The sequence below is a fragment of the Pristis pectinata genome, chromosome 8, assembly GCF_009764475.1.
Source record: "Pristis pectinata isolate sPriPec2 chromosome 8, sPriPec2.1.pri, whole genome shotgun sequence".
Lineage (NCBI taxonomy): Eukaryota > Metazoa > Chordata > Chondrichthyes > Rhinopristiformes > Pristidae > Pristis > Pristis pectinata.
In genome coordinates, this window is record NC_067412.1 from 4306241 (window position 1) to 4323995 (window position 17755).

Consider the following 17755-nt stretch of genomic DNA (forward strand, 5'->3'; position numbering starts at 1 on the left):
TGAGGTCAGAGTCCATCTTATCGTACTAGGGGACTGTTCAATAGTCTTATAAACAGCAGGATAGAAGCTGGTCTTTATTGAGAATATAGAGTGGCAATTAAGATGCCCTTATCTGCAAATGATATGAAATAGGGCCACTCACCATCAATCAGGAAACACACCACTGCGCTCATAGCCTGAAAGAAAAACAATGTTTCAGCATCCAAAAACATTTAATAAAAATTTACATTTAAAACAAAAGTAGCAATATATGAATAAAATGGCAGATCTGCAAATAAGTGATTTTTTAAAAAAAATTAAGCAGAAGCTGTAGAGTTGAGTTAATACAAAATGTGCTTCAGAAAACCACTCTTTCCTCTTGTTGCTGTGTTTATGTTTGTATGCTGAGCTTTGCTCACACGATCTACACCACTGATGGAAAGATTCAGGAAAATGTAATGAAAACACAGGAAATCTCAGAAGAAATCGCAGAGATCTGTGGCATGGGAGGGTACTTCGCCCATCACATCTGTGCCAGACGAACAAAAACTTTCTAGTCTGACCCTGCCTCACAGTACAAGGCCTTGTCAGTTGCTCACTTTGGATGCTCATACTTTTAAAAGAACTGAGCTCCTGCCCCCATCACTCTTTCAGCTAGTTCCAGAGCCCAATCACTTCGGGTGGAAACATTTCTCCCCAGTTTCTCTCTCTGATCCTTCCCCTATCTACTTCTAATCTATGGCCCCTGCTGGAGTGAAGAATCGAATACCCTGTAGGATCTGGAGCAGGTCAAGGGAAAGTTTTGTAATTCATTTTTCCCCAGTGTTCCTAGTTTGTGGTAACATTGGTATTTAATGATTTGGAGCCTCTCAACGGACAGCCTCACAACATTCCAAAGCCAAAGATTTGGTTCTATTTTGCAAAACCCAATGTGACTCACAGCTCCCATCGAGCAGGAGGTACAGAAGCCTGAAGTCCCACACCACCAGGTTCAGGAACAGCTACTTCCCTTCAACCATTCGGTTCTTGAACCAACCTGCACAACCCTAATCACTACAGTTTAGCAACACCAAGACCACTTTGCACTAAAATGGACTTTGCATTTTTTTTTTATTCTAATTGTGTTCTTTCTTGTAAAAATTGTGTTTATGTTTTTCTTGTGAATGCTGCTTATCTGATGCTATGTGCCTGTGACGCTGCTGCAAGTAAGTTTTTCATTGCACCTGTGCACACATGTACTTGTGCATATGACAATAAACTCGACTTTGACTCTGACCAATGATCTTATGAGCTCCCAAAACCTCTTGGAGGTTTTCGATAAACTGGGAGATTACAAGAATGAGAGGTTATCTCGTGGAAACGTGTAAAATCCTTAGGGGCTTGGCAGAGTAGATTCAGGGATGATGTCTGGTGGCTAGAACCAGGGAGCTGGTTCTCAAAATAAAGAGTCAGCCAATCAGGACAGAGTTGAGGAGAAAAATCTCTTCACCCAGAGCGTAGCAAGACTTCTCTGAGGAGGCTCAAGATAGATAGAATTTTTAGATATTAACGGATATGGGATGATTGTAGAAAAGTGGTTTCTGAAGTTAAAGGTCAGCCATGGACATTGAATGGGGGAGATGGTGTGAGGGTTGAATGGCTTCCTCGTGTTTCTGTGTTTTTACGTTGGTGGAGATTTACTGGATGGTCACCTGTACGACGGTCCTTTGGCAAGAACGGAACCCACTTTGACTTGCGTAACTGGTTCAGTTAGATCTGCCATCAACAGCTACTTGTTTCATTTAACGCAAAAGCTCCATTGTGCATGTAAGAGCTTCTGTGGTCTGTTTATCCGATGCCATCTAATGAGATGGTGCAGACACAGCCTGGATCAGTTACCATTGTACTCCAACAACTAGAGCGGCAAAGACATTTTCTCAGTTCCTTGAACAATGCACCTATCAATCAGATTAATTAAACAAAAACACTGCACTGACTTGGGATGGTATCAAATTAGTATCACTTATTTGTTTTGACTGCATCACAAACCATCAAGGATAAGGCTCATTTAGACAATATTGTACTTACTACGAATTTATGATTGCTTCAAGTCCCTAGTTAAATATTTAACACTTGCTATATTACACAAGAGCTAAAATAACGTGACTTTAATTGTCACTTGGCACAGGAATCGATCTGTCCCTCAGAAAATCAGGGGATCAAGCCCCCCAACTGAGACTGTGGACAGAATCCAGGCCGACACTCCCAGGGAAGTGCTGCTCTGTTAAAGGTACTGTTCCATTAAATGGGGTCAGGAGAGGGAGAGCTACCTTGGCACTCTGGCACATGTTTATCCCTCGAACAACATCACTGACGTAGATTATCTGGTCAGTTATCACGTGGCTGTTAGTGGGAGCTTCCTATGCACCAACTGTCTGCCATGTTCCCTGCATTAAAGCAGTGACTGCACTCCACAAAGTACCTCAATGGCCCAAAGCTGGGAAAAGCACTCTTGAAATGCAACTTAGGTTATTCCCGTGAATGAAACAGCATTAAAAATTCTCTGGAACATTACATTAAAATCCACAAAATGCCTACTCGTCAAAGAGACAGTCTGGGTCAATGCTGTTCCGTCTACTAAGACACAATTGTTCTGCTCTAGTGGGATCTTGCTGTGCAAAACATGCCTGCAGAAGTTGCCAACATTACTGCGGCGACTCCACCTGCACATGAAGAACTGCAAGGCACTGCGGAGAAGGGAGGGAGAGGGGAAAGAATGCTTTTTCATATATATTAATTAAAAAATAGTACATACTGACCCATCACCCTCTCAGAGCACACTGCTTTACATCAATAAACTCCCTCTGCATTGTAGTTCCGTAAGAGATATGACAGCCCACAGCAGAGGGAATGTCCCCAACTATTTACCTTTCTTCCTTATAGAAGACTTCGAGTTCCTTCTCGAAGTGCTTATTCCTGGCAAGGCCAACATTCCTTGCCCATCCCAGTTTCCTAACCATGGATGGGAAAGGTTTAGAGGGATATGGCCAAACACAGGCAAATGGGACTCTCACTTATCAGCCAGCATGTCTCGATGGGCCAAAATGGATTCTTTCTACATCATAAGGAACCTTGGTCAGCATGGACGAGTTGGGCTGAAGGGCCTGTTTCCATGCTGCATAACTCTCTGACTCTTCTTTCATTGTTACCAATCATGGTGTAATTGGCCTTGTGTTATCTATTTAGTTGAAGTTTGTGTGGGTTCCACTGACAGCAGGCGGGCCTCACCTTGTAGACAATTAAGTGCAATTCTTCATAGGTGCTCTCTGTATTCACAAAGATCCTGGGAAACCGCACCACAAGTTCTGGATCGTTGATATTGTATGGGCCAGTGAGAAACCTGAGATAACACAAACACCTCCGCAATTAGATCTCCTCTACGAGACGTAAAATAAGAGACTGCTGCCGAAGAAATCTTGCAGTGCAAACACGTGGAGAGTGCAGCTTTTTTTCCCCCCACTGTATGGTATAATTTTATGTATAATTTATATTCTGTGTGTTGTCTGTACCTACGTGCCTGTGATGCTGCTGCAAGCTAGTTTTTCCATTGTACCTGTACCTCACCGTACTCGTGCACGTGACAATGACCTTGACTTGACTTTCAGTGAAGTTTAGCTCAATGTACAGCAGCATCACCGGCAGAATGCCCGAACAGTGGCAGGCACACATGCACTGACCATCGATTTCTTGCTTTAGCTACACAAGAGTATTGACAGCCCTTCATCCCAGTGATCTGCATGGATACAAAATGAAAACCCAGAGACTTATCACCCTTTGGAAACCCGACACAACCATCACTGTCCAGAATCACTGTCACAGCCCAGGCACCATACCTACTTGAGCATTGCTAGGTCCCTGTGTGGCCTCACTAGCCTGCAATTTATTTATAAATGTGCACTACTCTATAAAGTCCTAAGCATCAGTGCAGTTATTTATAAGGAGCCAGCCTGGCCCTGCACCGGGGGAACTTGAACAATCCATAAAATACACCATTCATGACAGTCTGGGATTGCAATTTGAATGAGCTGCAGAGAGTAGTGGACTCAGCCCAATACATCACAGGCACATCCCTCCCCACCGTCGGTAGTTTCTACAGGAGGCAATGCCTCAAGAAGGCGACATCCACCATCAAAGATCCCCACCATCCGGGCCATGCCATCTTCTCGCAAATACCATCGGGCAGGAGGTACAGAAGCCTGAAGTCCCACACCACCAGGTTTAAGAACAGCTACTTCCCTTCAACCATTCGGTTCTTGAACCAACCGGCACAACCCTAATCACTGCCTCAGTAATAGCAACACTATGATCATTTTGCACTAAAATGGACTTTATTTTTCTGTTCTAATTGTGTTCAGGCACAGTAGTGTAGGGGCAGGCACGGTAGTGTAGCGGTTAGCGTAATGCTATTACAGCAGCGACCCGGGTTCAATTCCAGCCGCTCCCTGTAAGGAGTTTGTACGTTCTCCCCGTGACTGTGTGGGTTTCCTCTGGGTGCTCTAGTTTCCTCCCACATTCCAAAAAGACGTACGGGTTAGGAAGTTGTGGGCGTGCTATGTTGGCGCCAGAAGCGTGGCGACACTTGTGGGCTGCCCCCAGAACACTCTATGCAAAAGATGTGTTTCGATGTACATGTGACTAATAAAGATATCTTATCTTACTTGTAAAAAATGGTGGATAATTTATGTATAGTTTATATTTTTCTTGTGAATGCTGCTTATCTGATGCCATGTGCCTGTGATGCTGCTGCAAGTAAGTTTTTCATTATACTTGTGCATACATGTACTCGTGTGTATGACAACACACTTGACTGTGACTTTGAAAGAAGAATTATCAGGCTGTAGGAGACAGAGAGGGACGAAGTCTTTGAGAGGTCAAGGACCAGAGGGGTGCTGGTGATGCAATGGCACGGAGCTGTGGAGACTGCAGATGCATGCAAAAGGAGTGTTCCGTTGGGGAAGTTCTGGTGCACGGACATAGGGCAAGTGTTATAGGTGGTACACAGTTCTCTGAACCATGCAAAGCCGTACCTGCCATAGTGGTGAAGGCTTCCAGTTATTCCTCCTCTTCCCGGGGAATCACGGCCAATTAGCTAAAGGCGAAGAGACATAGTTGGGAGTCAAACAGCACGACTGTGCACATTATCGTAATTTCATTCACAAAATAATAAATTACTTATACTTTGACAGTGAACTCCTTTACCACAGAGGGGAGGGGGTTAACAAGTCACCCTCTCACCTCTGGGATCCTGCCCTAACGGAACCAGTGAGGTGGACAGTCAGCTCATAGCCAATGCAAAGGCTCTGTGGGGAAGGCCCAGAGTCTGGGCTCCTTCCGCTACCGCACACGGAGGGGCTGAGTCACGTGGGGAAGCCCCTCAAACAATGGTAAGGTGTCATCACCCCAGGGAGCCACATGTGGCAATGGTGCTCTGGTTTTAAAAAAAAAGTTAACACTACTAAATGTAACGACCATGAATATAAAATGTTTTTCACTTTCTTTTGTATACATTTATTATGAATAATATTTCATTTCATTTTATTTTGAAATTTAAAAAAATTGCCTGCACTGCCTACGACCTCACTCCAGTTAGCTGTCGCTCCCCAGCTTCTTTCCCCGAATCCACACAGATTTTTTTGTTTTCCGTAGTTATCCAATTCTCCTGTGGAAGTTCGTATTTCCACTGCCCTTCCAGTGCTTTCCCAGTCACAAAGAGTCTGAACCCCTCCTCCCACTTCTTTTGCTAACTGGAAATAAAGCCTCCTGAGTCCCAATGGGATCAGTGTCTCTGTAAGGTCCAGAAGATGTGAACTGAAGCTCCTTTAACTGGGCGTGGGGTGGGGGAACTGCTCTGAATGGAATGGATTGGACCTTGGAGAGCACCCAGCTTTATTGGTGTAGGAAGTGGAAACCCAAGGTGCTGGGTGGGGCGGCTCACTGTCTGGCCAGTGGACAATCACCCTGTCCAGCCAGGGGTGAGACAATCACCCTGTCCAGCCGGGTTCTCAGCAAGCTCCCTAAATAAGGCAATGTGGGGAAAATTAGTGCTGAGAGCCAGCATATCTTGATGGGCCGAAATGGTTTCTTTCTACGTCATGAGGAAATATGGAAACCATCATTCCTCCAGTCCTTAACATTTCTCACTGCAATATACAGAGTCATGCAGCACGGAAACAGGCCCTTCAGCCCAACTCGCCCGTGCTGACCAAGGTGCTTACCTAAGCTAGCTCCATTTGCCTGCGTTTGGTCCACATCCCTCTAAACCTTTCCTATCCATGAACCAGCCACACCGATAAAAAGCACAAATTGTTCACCCAAATCGAAAGGACTAAACAAGGTGCGGCTTCTGATGGGACCAGCCCATTCTGCCTCCTCATTCAACCAGATTGTGGCTTAACTCCAGGTTCTGTAATACAAGAACTAAGACCTACCTGATGATCTGCTCAATACCCCCTGCCTCAACGACTATTCCCAGAGGTGGAAGGGCGGTGGGATAGGTTTGGCTGGACACTTACTGGCCCTTGTGGTCAGCATTGTCTCCTGAACGGCCAGGTTCTAATTTTAAGGTTACTCCCCCACCAAATGCGCACCGAAGATGTGTTGGAAATACCTCAGGCTCCAGATGCCTTGGGAAGAGCGACGTTGTGAGATACTTGTACAAGATCCGCATATCATCTTGCTCCAGTCCACTCCTGAAAGGAAGGAAGAAAGAAAGATTTGAATTTCTATAGCACCTCTCACAACCCCAAGACGTCTGGAGGTGCTTTGCCAATCTTAAGTATTCTGAAGAGTAGCGACTGTTATAACTTAAACACAGCAAGATCCCACAAACAGCAACGTGACCATGACCAAATCATTGGTCGGTCAATGGTTAATCAGGACAGCGAGACAAAAATCAATAGAGCTACGGAATCTCTCACATTCCTCTGTGGGAGCAGGCAGGATCCTCAAGTTTAATGTTGTATCCAAAAGATGGCACTACTGACATTGCACCACCCCCTCAGTACTGCACTGAGCTGTCAGCATAAGACTCTGTAAAGATGAGAGAGGGATTCTGCATACAATTTGGTGTCACAGAGTGGCAACGAACACTGCTTTCCCCACCCCATTCTCCTGGCTCCCACAGCAGACAGATGGCAGAAGATGCACACATCCCATTAGACCAACATCCCAGATCCTCCTGGGTCCTAACAGCCTGCTGCCGTTGGCTCTCAGGATCAGCAAGGTTGCAGGATTACCCCTTGACATGGGCTGGACCTGACACTGTAATGTGTCAGTTCTAGTCATAAAACATCTTTTCCAGTGTCACTAGTTTAAAAATGTCAATTAGTAGTGATGTATCAAGTGCACATGGTGCTACAATTAGCAAGAAAAATCCACTAATCCAAGATACAAAATCTATTGAACATCAAATTCTCAAGAGCTCTTGAGCTACAAAGAATCTGCTGAAGGAACTCAGCAGATCGAGCAGCATCTGTGGGGAAGGGGGGTGCGGGGGGGGGGGGGGGGTGTGTGGGAGGAAGGAATCGTCGATGTTTCAGGCCACGATGAAGGGTCTCAACTTGACACATCAACGATTCCTCCCCCCCCCCCCACTCCCCCCACTCACAGATGCTGCTCGACCCGCTGAGCTCCTCCAGCAGCAGTTTCTTTGTTGCTCCAGATTCTAGCATCTGCGGTCTCGTGTGTCTCCTTAGAGATCTTTACAGATGGATACTTTGCTGAGGATGGAAAGATTGGGTACAGAGGGTTAAATCTTCTAGACTGAGATTCAGAGAGTCCATTCACAGCCCGGTCCGTCACAACCTCGTCACTTCCTTCCCTCCAGTCCACCTTCACGGTGTTTTGCTACATAGCCGTTACTTCACGGTGCGTGGCTAGCTGTATCGTCAAGGACGCCTGCCACCCTGACCATTCCCTTTTCTCTCTTCTACCTTCTGGGAGAAGGTACAGCAGCTTGAAAGCCTGAACGACCAAACTCAAGAACAGCTTCTTTCCCATCGTTATGACTTCTGAACTAATCACCTCTTTCACATCCCCTTCCCGGTGGTGCTGCCACATCCTCAGACTCTTAACTCTGCCTCTATCGGTTATTCCATTATTGTGACTTGAGCATTTCTTTTTGCACCACTTCAGTCTACACTCCAGCCTTTGCACCATTCTGCTGCTTTGCACGCATTGCTGTGAACTTCATGCAAACAAGGAATTTCATTGCACCCTGGTGTACGTGACAATAAACTAATCTGAATCTGAACAATTTTATTCTTTTTCCCAGGGTTGAAATGTCTAATACCAGAGGGCATGCATTTAAGGTGAGAGGGAGTAAATTCAAAGGAGATGTACGGGGCAAGATTTTTTTTTAAAAAACACAGAGAGTGGTGGGTACCTGGAATGCACTGCCAGGGCTGGTGGTGGAGGCAAATATGATAGAGGTGTTCAAGGGGCTCGTACACAGGCACATGAATGTGCAGGAAATGGAGGGATATGGACATTGTGTTTGTTTATTCACACAGTTTGTTGTTGTAACTGGGAAGGATGCAGGGAAGTTGTGAGGTGTGCAGAGGGCGCTGAGATCACCTGACCCTGAGATCCTTTGTCCAACATTAACAGGCAGAGTTGCCTTCTGAAGACTTGATTGTTAAAGGCAAAAATCAGTTATAAACAACAGATCAGTTTAGTTGGGCATTTGATTACTAATTTAATTAGTTCAGCACAACATCGTGGGCCGAAGGGCCTGTTCCTGTGCTGTACTGTTCTATGTTCGATGAGTGTTGCAAATCTTTGGAATTCTCTACAAGGGCTGTGGGGGAATGTGATCTATGGTCTTATTAAGTGGTGAAGCTGAAATGGAAACAGCCTCCCCATGTTCCTGATGTTTAAATCCCCAGGAAGAGCCACCTGGAGGACCTTTAAAACTCAACATACATTCAGCTACATCTCAGTGGGCAGCATTTGCGTGCATCCAAGTCAGAAGGCTGTGAGTTCCAGGCTGAACTTCTCAGTGGACTACCAATGGGGTGCAACACTATCAGAGGAGCTGTCTTTAGGTTAGCTGATGAAGCTGGGTCCCTCGGGTGAAGGAACTGAGTGAATGATTCTTAGATTGCCAAGGCTTACACTAAATCAAGGACAGCAGACAAGGAGGGACCTACCAGATGAGCTGATCATTGTACAGGAAGGCAGTATACTTGACCAGATCCAGGCTTTCTTCCATCCTGTTGACAAACGATTGGATTTTCAGGTAGGTCATCTTATCCAAGGGGAAGAAACTGATTCCCCCAAACACGTCCAGCAGGTCACAAGACTGTAGGTGCAACGTTTGCAAGTACTGAGGGAGAATGAAGACCAAAAAGGGATCAGACATACTCACTTTTAATTGTTCTTTACAAATTGATCCCCACCCCCCAATCCAACCTAAGGACAGAGGCCTCTCAAGCCTGTTCCACAGGGCAGGAGAAGGTCACTTACCCTAGGAGTAGGATCGCAAAGCACAGAAACAGGCTGTTCAGCCGCTGAATCCGTGTTGACCATCAACCACTCGTTCACACTAATCTAATTTATTCTGCCCCATCCCATCAACTCCTCCCACCAACCCCCCCCGTCCCACCCACATTCTCCCACTCACCGCCACACTAGGGGAAACTTACAGCGGGCAACCCGCATGCCTTTGGGATGTGGGAGGGAACCGGAGCACCCGGGGGAAACCCACGCGGCCACAGGGAGAAGGTGCGAACTCGACACACGGACAGCACCGGTGGTCAGGATCAAGGGAGTGCTACACTGCCAGAGTACTACACTCTGGCAGTGTAGCACTCCCTCAGCACTGGCCGTGTGGTGTTCCCTCAGCCTTGCAATGGAACACAACCACTTTCATCGGCCGCCAATACCACTGTGTACAGTACGTACAAAGACTATTAGTATTTATTGGTGGGGTTTGATATACACACACACACACACACACTGCAGGGCACAGTTTCCTGACCCAGTGCAATTTGAGGCTGCGGCTTCAAAACAGCATTAGAACATAGAACAGTACAGTACGGGAACCAGTGCGGACAACGGTGTTGTGCCAAACTAATCTGAGCTAATGACAGCCAAGTCCCTTCTGCCTGCACATGGTCCACATCCCTCCATTCTCTGCACATTCATGTGCCTATCTAACAGCCTCTTAAATGCCTCTAACGTATCTGCTCCCACCACCACCCCTGGCAGCACATTCCGGGCACCCACCACTCCCTGTAAAAAAAAACCTGCCCCACACATCTCCTTTGAACTTTCCCCCTCACACCTTAAATGCATGCCCTCTAGTATTAGACATTTTGACCCTGGGAAAAAGATTCTGACTGTCTACTCCTTCTGTACCTCTCATAATTTTATAAACTTCTGTAAGGTCTCCCCTCAGCCTCCACCGCTCCAGAGAAAACAAGTTTGTCCAACCTCTCCTGCACATGCCCTGTAATCCAGGCAGCATCCTGGTCAACCTCTGTTGCACCCTCTCCAAGGCCTCCACATCCTTCCAATAATGGGACGACCAGAACTGAATGCAATACTCCAGATGCAGCCTAACCAGAGTTTTATAAAGTTGCAACATAACTTCCTGACTCCTGAACTCAATACTTCGACTAATAAAGGCAAGCACACCTTACCACCTTATCGACTTACAAGCCCACTTTCTGGGAGCTATGGACTTGGACCCCATGATCCCTCTGTACATCAATGCAGTTAAAGGTCCTGCTATTAGCTGTGTACTGTCCCTTTACATTTGATCTTCCGAAGTGCAACACCTCACATTTGCACAGATTAAACAGTTAAAATATCAAAAGCAGGCAACACAATCCTGCCATTGGCTGCATTTTATATTGGATAAATTTTATATTGGAATACCCTTGGGTTTAAACAAGAGAGTGAGGAAATCACTTTAAATTGTCTCACTGTCAGTTCCAATGAATTATTTAATTGCAACATTATACAAGTTTCATTACAACATTTGTTGCCACAGGCAGGCAGCTGGAGGACTCATCTGTAGCAGCAGACACTATAAATCAAGACGCCATGGTTGGTGCTGCTCAGGTTAGACCATAGAGATACAGTTCAAATAATGCAACTATAAAACGAAAATGTTTGCACAGATTGGGTCTAAAACAGGTCATCAAAATGCAATGCTAAACTGGCCATTAAAATGTTATATTGAAGGGTTATGTTGAGGTAATGTTGCAGCTATATAGGACCCTGGTCAGATCCCACTTGGAGTACTGTGCTCAGTTCTGGTCGCCTCACTACAGGAAGGATGTGGAAGCCATACAGAGGGTGCAGAGGAGATTTACAAGGATGCTGCCTGGATCGGGGAGCATGCCTTATGAAAACAGGTTGAGTGAACTCGGCCTTTTCTCCATGGAGCGACGGAGGATTAGAGATGACCTGATAGAGGTGTATAAGATGATGAGAGGCATTGATCGTGTGGATAGTCAGTGGTTTTTTTCCCAGGGCTGAAATGGTTACCACAAGAGGACACAGGTTTAAGGTGCTGGGGAGTAGGTACAGAGGAGACGTCAGGGGTAAGTCCTTTTACTCAGAGAGTGGTGAGTGCGTGGAATGGGCTGCCAGCAACGGTGGTGGAGGTAGATACGACAGGGTCTTTTAAGAGACTTTTGAATAGGTGCATGGAGCTTAGAAAAATAGAGGGCTATAGGTAAGCCTAGTAATTTGTAAGGTAGGGACATGTTCGGCACAACTTTGTGGGCCAAAGGGCCTGAATTGTGCTGTAGGTTTTCCATGTTTCTACGGTTAGATCTCAGTGATATTTACTTGGCAGTGTGTTTCATGATTAACCTAATCCTAACACTCATTATTCAGGCTGAGATAACTACAAGGCAACAGGGATATTGGAGGCTGCAGGGGAGGAGAGAGAAAATTCAGCAATATAGTTTCGACCCATTTAATACTTGATATGGTTTCAGACCTACTTAACTGCTAAAATCAATCACAATTGCTAAAATTATTGCATTTAACAACTAAGCAGCGTTTTTAAAAAGCTGAAAGGTGTTGCAGAATGCTGAACACAAAAATGGGACAAGGCTGTAAGATATGCAAAGAGACACAGAATGTGCCTCAGGCACAACGTTTAACCTTTAGACCACGATCTCCTGGACCAGTTTTGATCACCCCAGGGGAGTTAAGCAGCAAATTCCCAAGAAATGTTTTGCCCTCATCAGCCCTGGGGCCCTTTCGATATCACACGGCTGCAGGAGGATGGGTAGGTGTGCAATGCATGTGCTTCCCAACGCAGTGGTCACTCAGTCACACTCCTCCAACAATGTGGTGTTCTCTCAGCTCTGCATTAGAGCACACCATTTTCACAGGGAGACACAAAACACACACAGAGTTTTACATTGCCAGTAGTCGAAAGACACACACACACTCCTCCCAGCTCTTTTAAAGCTATCCAATAAAACACACTTTCCCTTTCAGTACGTTCTCAACTCACTTCTGGAAGTCCCTGCGGAACCTGCTTCCAGTGCGTGTTCCAGATTGCAACAACTCACTACATGTCGGATGTTTGCTTTCATCAACTGAGGCACACAAGTGCAGCCAGGTTGCCTTAGGACTGGTTGGGCCACAGCTGGAGTAACCTGTACATTTCTAGCCACCACACTACATTAAAGCCCTAGAGAGGGTGCACAGGAGATCCGAGAGGACAGGATGCTGCAAGAGAGAGTAAAAATGTGTGTGTATGTTGACTACAGGCAGAGTAGATCCCAATAGCAATCAGTATGTTGCCGTGCTGGAAAATTATAGCAACAAGGGGAAGAGAATTAGGCTCAGGCTCTTTTGTTTGAAACAAAAGAACACTGAGATAAGCTATCTTTATTAGTCACATGTACATCAAAACACACAGTGAAATGCATCTATTGCGTAGAGTGTTCTGGGGGCAGCCCGCAAGTGTTGCCATGCTTCCGGCGCCAACATAGCATGCCCACAACTTCCTAACTTGTACGTCTTTTGGAATGTAGGAGGAAACCAGAGCACCCAGAATAAACCCACGCAGTCACGGGGAGAATGTACAAACTCCTTACAGACAGCGGCCGGAATTGAACCCGGGTCGCTGGCGCTGTAATAGTGTTACACTAACCGCTACACTACTGTGCCTAACCACACAGGTGAGATTTAATATGGATGTATAACATTATGAGAGACTTACATAGGGTGAATTGGAGGGAGCTATTTCCCTAAATAGAGGTAAATAACTTGCCAATAAAAACTTCACCCAGAGTGGTGGAGGTAGAAATCTCATCACATTTAAAAAGTAAACAGCTGAGCATTTGAAAGGCCGGAGTGTGTGTAATGAAGGCTAAGGATTGGGAGCAACATAAATAGTTCTGGGTTTTGCTCAGCACTGATACACAAAGCTGAAGTATCTCCTCCAATCACCTCCCTAACTCCCTCCGCCTCTCTCCTCTCTATTTTTCCACCACTTTGACCAAGCTTTTGGACATCTGCCACAATCTCTTCTCATGTGCCTTGCAGTCAATTTCTTTTTAAGTTTGATCACACTCCTGTGAAGCACCTTGGGACATCTAGTCTTCTTAAAAGGGAAATGTTGTATCTCTCCAGTCTAACCTGAGCAGCACCACTCCATGGCATCTTGATTGATAACAAGTCATGAGCCCTACCCTGTAGAAAAAAGCTCTGGATCCTCTCCTTCTCTGAATCTCGCCACCCTGCTGGATTTTATACCGATTCTCTTAAATCCATGCCCTTCAGTTACCAATGCTGGAAACAACTTCCACTTACTCACTCAAAACCGACTTTTGCATTTTATCACATCTTGTGTGATTATCACATCATGGGCTGAAATGGTGGCCACAAGAGGACAGAGGTTTAAGGTGCTGGGGAGTAGGTACAGAGGAGATGTCAGGGGTAAGTTTTTTTTACTCAGAGAGTGGTGAGTGCGTGGAATGGGCTGCCGGCAACGGTGGTGGAGGCGGATACAATAGGGTCTTTTAAGAAACTTTTGGATCAGTACACGGAGCTGAGAAAAATAGAGGGCTATGGGTAAGCCTAGTTAATTTCTAAGGTAGGGACATGTTCAGCACAGCTTTGTGGGCCGAAGCGCCTGAATTGTGCTGTGGGTTTTCTATGTTTCTATTACTATCCTCTGCACCAATGAGGACAATCCTACATTTGTCCAGCCTCTCAATGTAACTGAAGCCCCTCTTCCCTTTCAACATTCTGCTTCAATCTCCCCTGCACTATCTCCCAGATCGCAACGTCCTTCCTAAGCACCTAGGTACAACCACTGACTGATGCAGCCTCTAGGACCTCAGGGTTCCTCCAGTTTTTGCAAGTCCCCAAATTTCACTGCTCTACCACAACTGGCCGTGCCTTCAGCTGGTGAGATCCTAAACTCTGGAATCACCTCCCTAACTCCCTCCATCTCTGTCCTCTTTACCTATTTTTCCACCTCTTTGACCAAGCTTTTGGACATCTGCCCCAATCTCTCTTTATGCGGCTTGCAGTCAATTTCTTTTCAAGTTTGATCACACTCCTGTGAAGTACCCTGGGACATCTAATCTTCTTAAAAGGGAAACGTTGTTAACAATTCATGAGCCCTACCCTGTAGAAAAACTTCTGGATCCTCTGTTGCAGATGGTCAATGCCTCCAGCCTCCATGGATTTTGCAAAGGTGCCATTGAAGAGCTGAATATGCGGGAAAACCAGATGCGAATGTTAAGCTGGGAAAGTTGGTCAGAAAAGAAAACGAGAAGAAGAAAATGGCTAGGAACTAGCCGATCCACATCACCTTATACATGGAGTAGCACTGCTGGATTACGGCCCCATACACTGTGTCCTGGAAGGCAAGCAGATACACGTTACTGAAGGTCAACGTTGTGTGGCCCAAATAATGTTCTTTATATGAATAAAGGTAAAAGTAGCACAAGAAGTAGCAGGAGTAGACCATCTGGTCCTTTGAGCCTGCTCTGTCATTCAAACGTACTCTGGATTATCTGCCTCAACCTTCTCAAATTGTTGTCTCCTTATTCCCAAACAATGTCCCCTGCTGAAGTGTACAAGGCGTCTTCCTTGACCTTTCCGCATAAGACAACCCCTTCATCCCAGATATAACACAGTGAACCTCCAGTTACCTCCAATATGCATCTCCCTCTCGAGGTAAGGAAACCCAAACGCCACATGGTAAACCAGGTAACATCAAGTGTTTTCCTTTCTCTTCACTGATGCTGCCCACTCTATTTCCAACATTGCTTATTTTACTTCATACTTCCAGCTATGTAAAACTCTCGGCAGACCACACTGTATTGTGTGCAGTTCTGGTCTCCCCATTATAGGAAGGATGTGGAGACGATGGAAGGGTGCAGAAGAGGTTCACCAGGATGCCACCTGGATTAGAGGGTACGAGCTACAAGGAGAAGTTGGACAAACTTGGGTTGTTCTCCCTAGAGCGTCGGAGGCTGAGGGGAGACCTGATAGAGGTTTTTAAAAATTATGAGAGGCATAGATAGGGTAGACAATTAGAATCTTTTCCCCAGGGTAGAAACGTCAAGCACCTGAGGACATGCTTTGAAGGTTAGGTGGGGGGGAGGGAGTTTAAAAGTGACGCAAGGGGCAAGTTCTTTTTATGCAGAGTGGGAGGTGCCTGGAATGGGGTACCAGGGGTAGTAGTGGAAGCCGGCAGTTTGGTGGAGTTTAAGAGACTTTTAGGTAGACACATGAATATGAAAGGAATGGAGGGATGTGGATGACACACAGGAGGACATTTAGTATAAATTGGCATCAAGATTGGCACTAGATTGTGGGCCGAATGGCCTGTCCCGTGCCCTACTGTCCTATATTCTATGTTTCGTCTCAGCAAAGTGCCCCAATTCAATAGGGAAATAGCCGCAGTATCGGTGCTGCCCCCACTGTTGTTTGTCATCTATATTAACAATTTGAATGAGAACGTACAAGGCGTAGTGAGTAAGTTTGCAGGTGACACTGAAATTGGTGGGATACTGGACAGTGAAGAGGGTTATCCAGGATTACAAGGGGATCCCGATCAACTGGGCAAGTGGGCCAAGGAATGCCAGGTGGAATTTAACGCTGACAAGTGTGAGGTGTTGCACTTCAGTAGATTAAACCACAGCAGGACTTTCACAGCAAATGTAGGGGCTTGGAGAAAGTTGTAGAACGGAGAGACCTAGGGGTACAGGTACATTGTACCTTGAACGTGAAGACAGAGGTAGACAGGGTGGTAAAGAAGGTATTCGGCATGCTTGCCTTCGCCGTTCAGGGCAGTAATTACAGGAGTTGGGACATCATGTTACAACTGTACAAGTCATTGGTGAGACCAGACTTAGAGTACCGAGTGCGGTTCTGCTCATCCAGCTATAGGAAGGACGTCATTCAGCTGGAAAGAGCGCAGTAAAGATTCATGAGGATGTTACCGGGACTGGAGGGCTTGAGTTACAAGGAGAGACTGTATAGCCAAGGACTTTTATCCCTGGAGTGTAGGAAGCTGAGGGGTGACCTTATAGAGGTATATAAAATCATGAGGGGCATAGAAAAGGTGAATGATCACAGTCTTTCTCCCCCCCAAGGGAGGCAAGTCCAAAATTAGGGGGCACAGGTTTAAGGTGAGGGGGAAAGATTTAAAAAAGACCTGAGGGGCAGACTTTTCCACACCGAGGGTGGTGGGTATATGGAACAAGCTGCCAGAGCGAGTGGTGGAGGTGGATGCAACGGTTAAAAGACACTTGGACAGGTACACAGATAGGAAAGGTTTAGAGGGATATGGGCCAAACACAGGAAAATGGGACTAACTCAGGTGGACAACTTGGGTCAGCATTAATGAGTTGGGCCAAAGGGCCTGTTCCATGCTGTGTAACTCTTGTTTCTGTACTGCATAACTGTATGACTCTAATATCAGAGCCTGTTTATTTTTGACACACAATGGCTTTTAACTTTATTGACATTAGTGATTGTTACTGACGTGACCCCACACTTGGCCTCTGTGCAACTCTAATCACTCCTCCTCATGGCACTGAAGACGTTCCCCTTTCTCTCTTAAAGGTTCCAAATATATTCAGAATGTTGCTCATTCTGGGTTTAGGTTATTTTCCCATGCACTAATATCCTGAGTCCATTGCTGCCTGGTAATGTCACACTCTAGGTCTGTAACTGAAGAACGTCTGGTGAAATACAAGCAGATACCAACTAACCAGTAATTCATCCTCCTGGTACTCTGGTACACGAGTGCCGTCCTTGTTCACCTTTTCGATCATGGGATTCGACACCACCTGGACAGTGAAACACACAGAGCAGGGGTTGCAACAGGGCAGAAACAAAACCTGCCTTCCAAGGGTTAGAGGAAAGGAGAGGCAAGGGAAGGGAAGGAGGGTGAAGGGATGGGTGGGGAGGAAAACAGATGAGGAAGAGCAGAAGAACAGAGTGCAATTTGTGCACAGTAAGCTCCAATAATCAATGAGACAAGTGACTCAATAACCTAGTGATATTGGGCAAGAGTTAAACATTGGCCAGGATACTGATGCTTTCTATCAGGATACTGATGCTACTCTGCTTCAAGGTGAACTTTGAAGTCTACTGGAGAGAGCAGACAGGGGCTCAGTTTATGCAAGAGGACTTCTCCCTTGATAATGTTCTGAAAGTGTCAGTCAGGATTATGAGCTTAAGTCTCTGGATTGAGAGTGAACTCACGACATTCTGATTTAAGAAGCATGGATAAATG

At 45.9% G+C, this 17755-nt stretch overlaps 1 protein-coding gene across 3 annotated transcripts in view; it reads right to left on the reverse strand.

Moving 5' to 3' along the window:
• The window catches only part of ccz1 (CCZ1 homolog, vacuolar protein trafficking and biogenesis associated), a 46061-nt gene that overhangs the window by 20087 nt on the left and 8219 nt on the right, over positions 1-17755 (reverse strand). For all 3 annotated transcript variants that reach the window (XM_052020843.1, XM_052020844.1, XM_052020845.1), the window contains 8 exons: positions 17229-17306; positions 14816-14863; positions 14629-14712; positions 9168-9343; positions 6626-6707; positions 5046-5107; positions 3247-3358; positions 143-176 (listed from right to left, as the gene is read on the reverse strand). In XM_052020843.1, coding sequence (XP_051876803.1) covers positions 143-176; positions 3247-3358; positions 5046-5107; positions 6626-6707; positions 9168-9343; positions 14629-14712; positions 14816-14863; positions 17229-17306 — 676 coding nt within the window. The remainder of the gene's footprint in view (positions 1-142; positions 177-3246; positions 3359-5045; positions 5108-6625; positions 6708-9167; positions 9344-14628; positions 14713-14815; positions 14864-17228; positions 17307-17755) is intronic.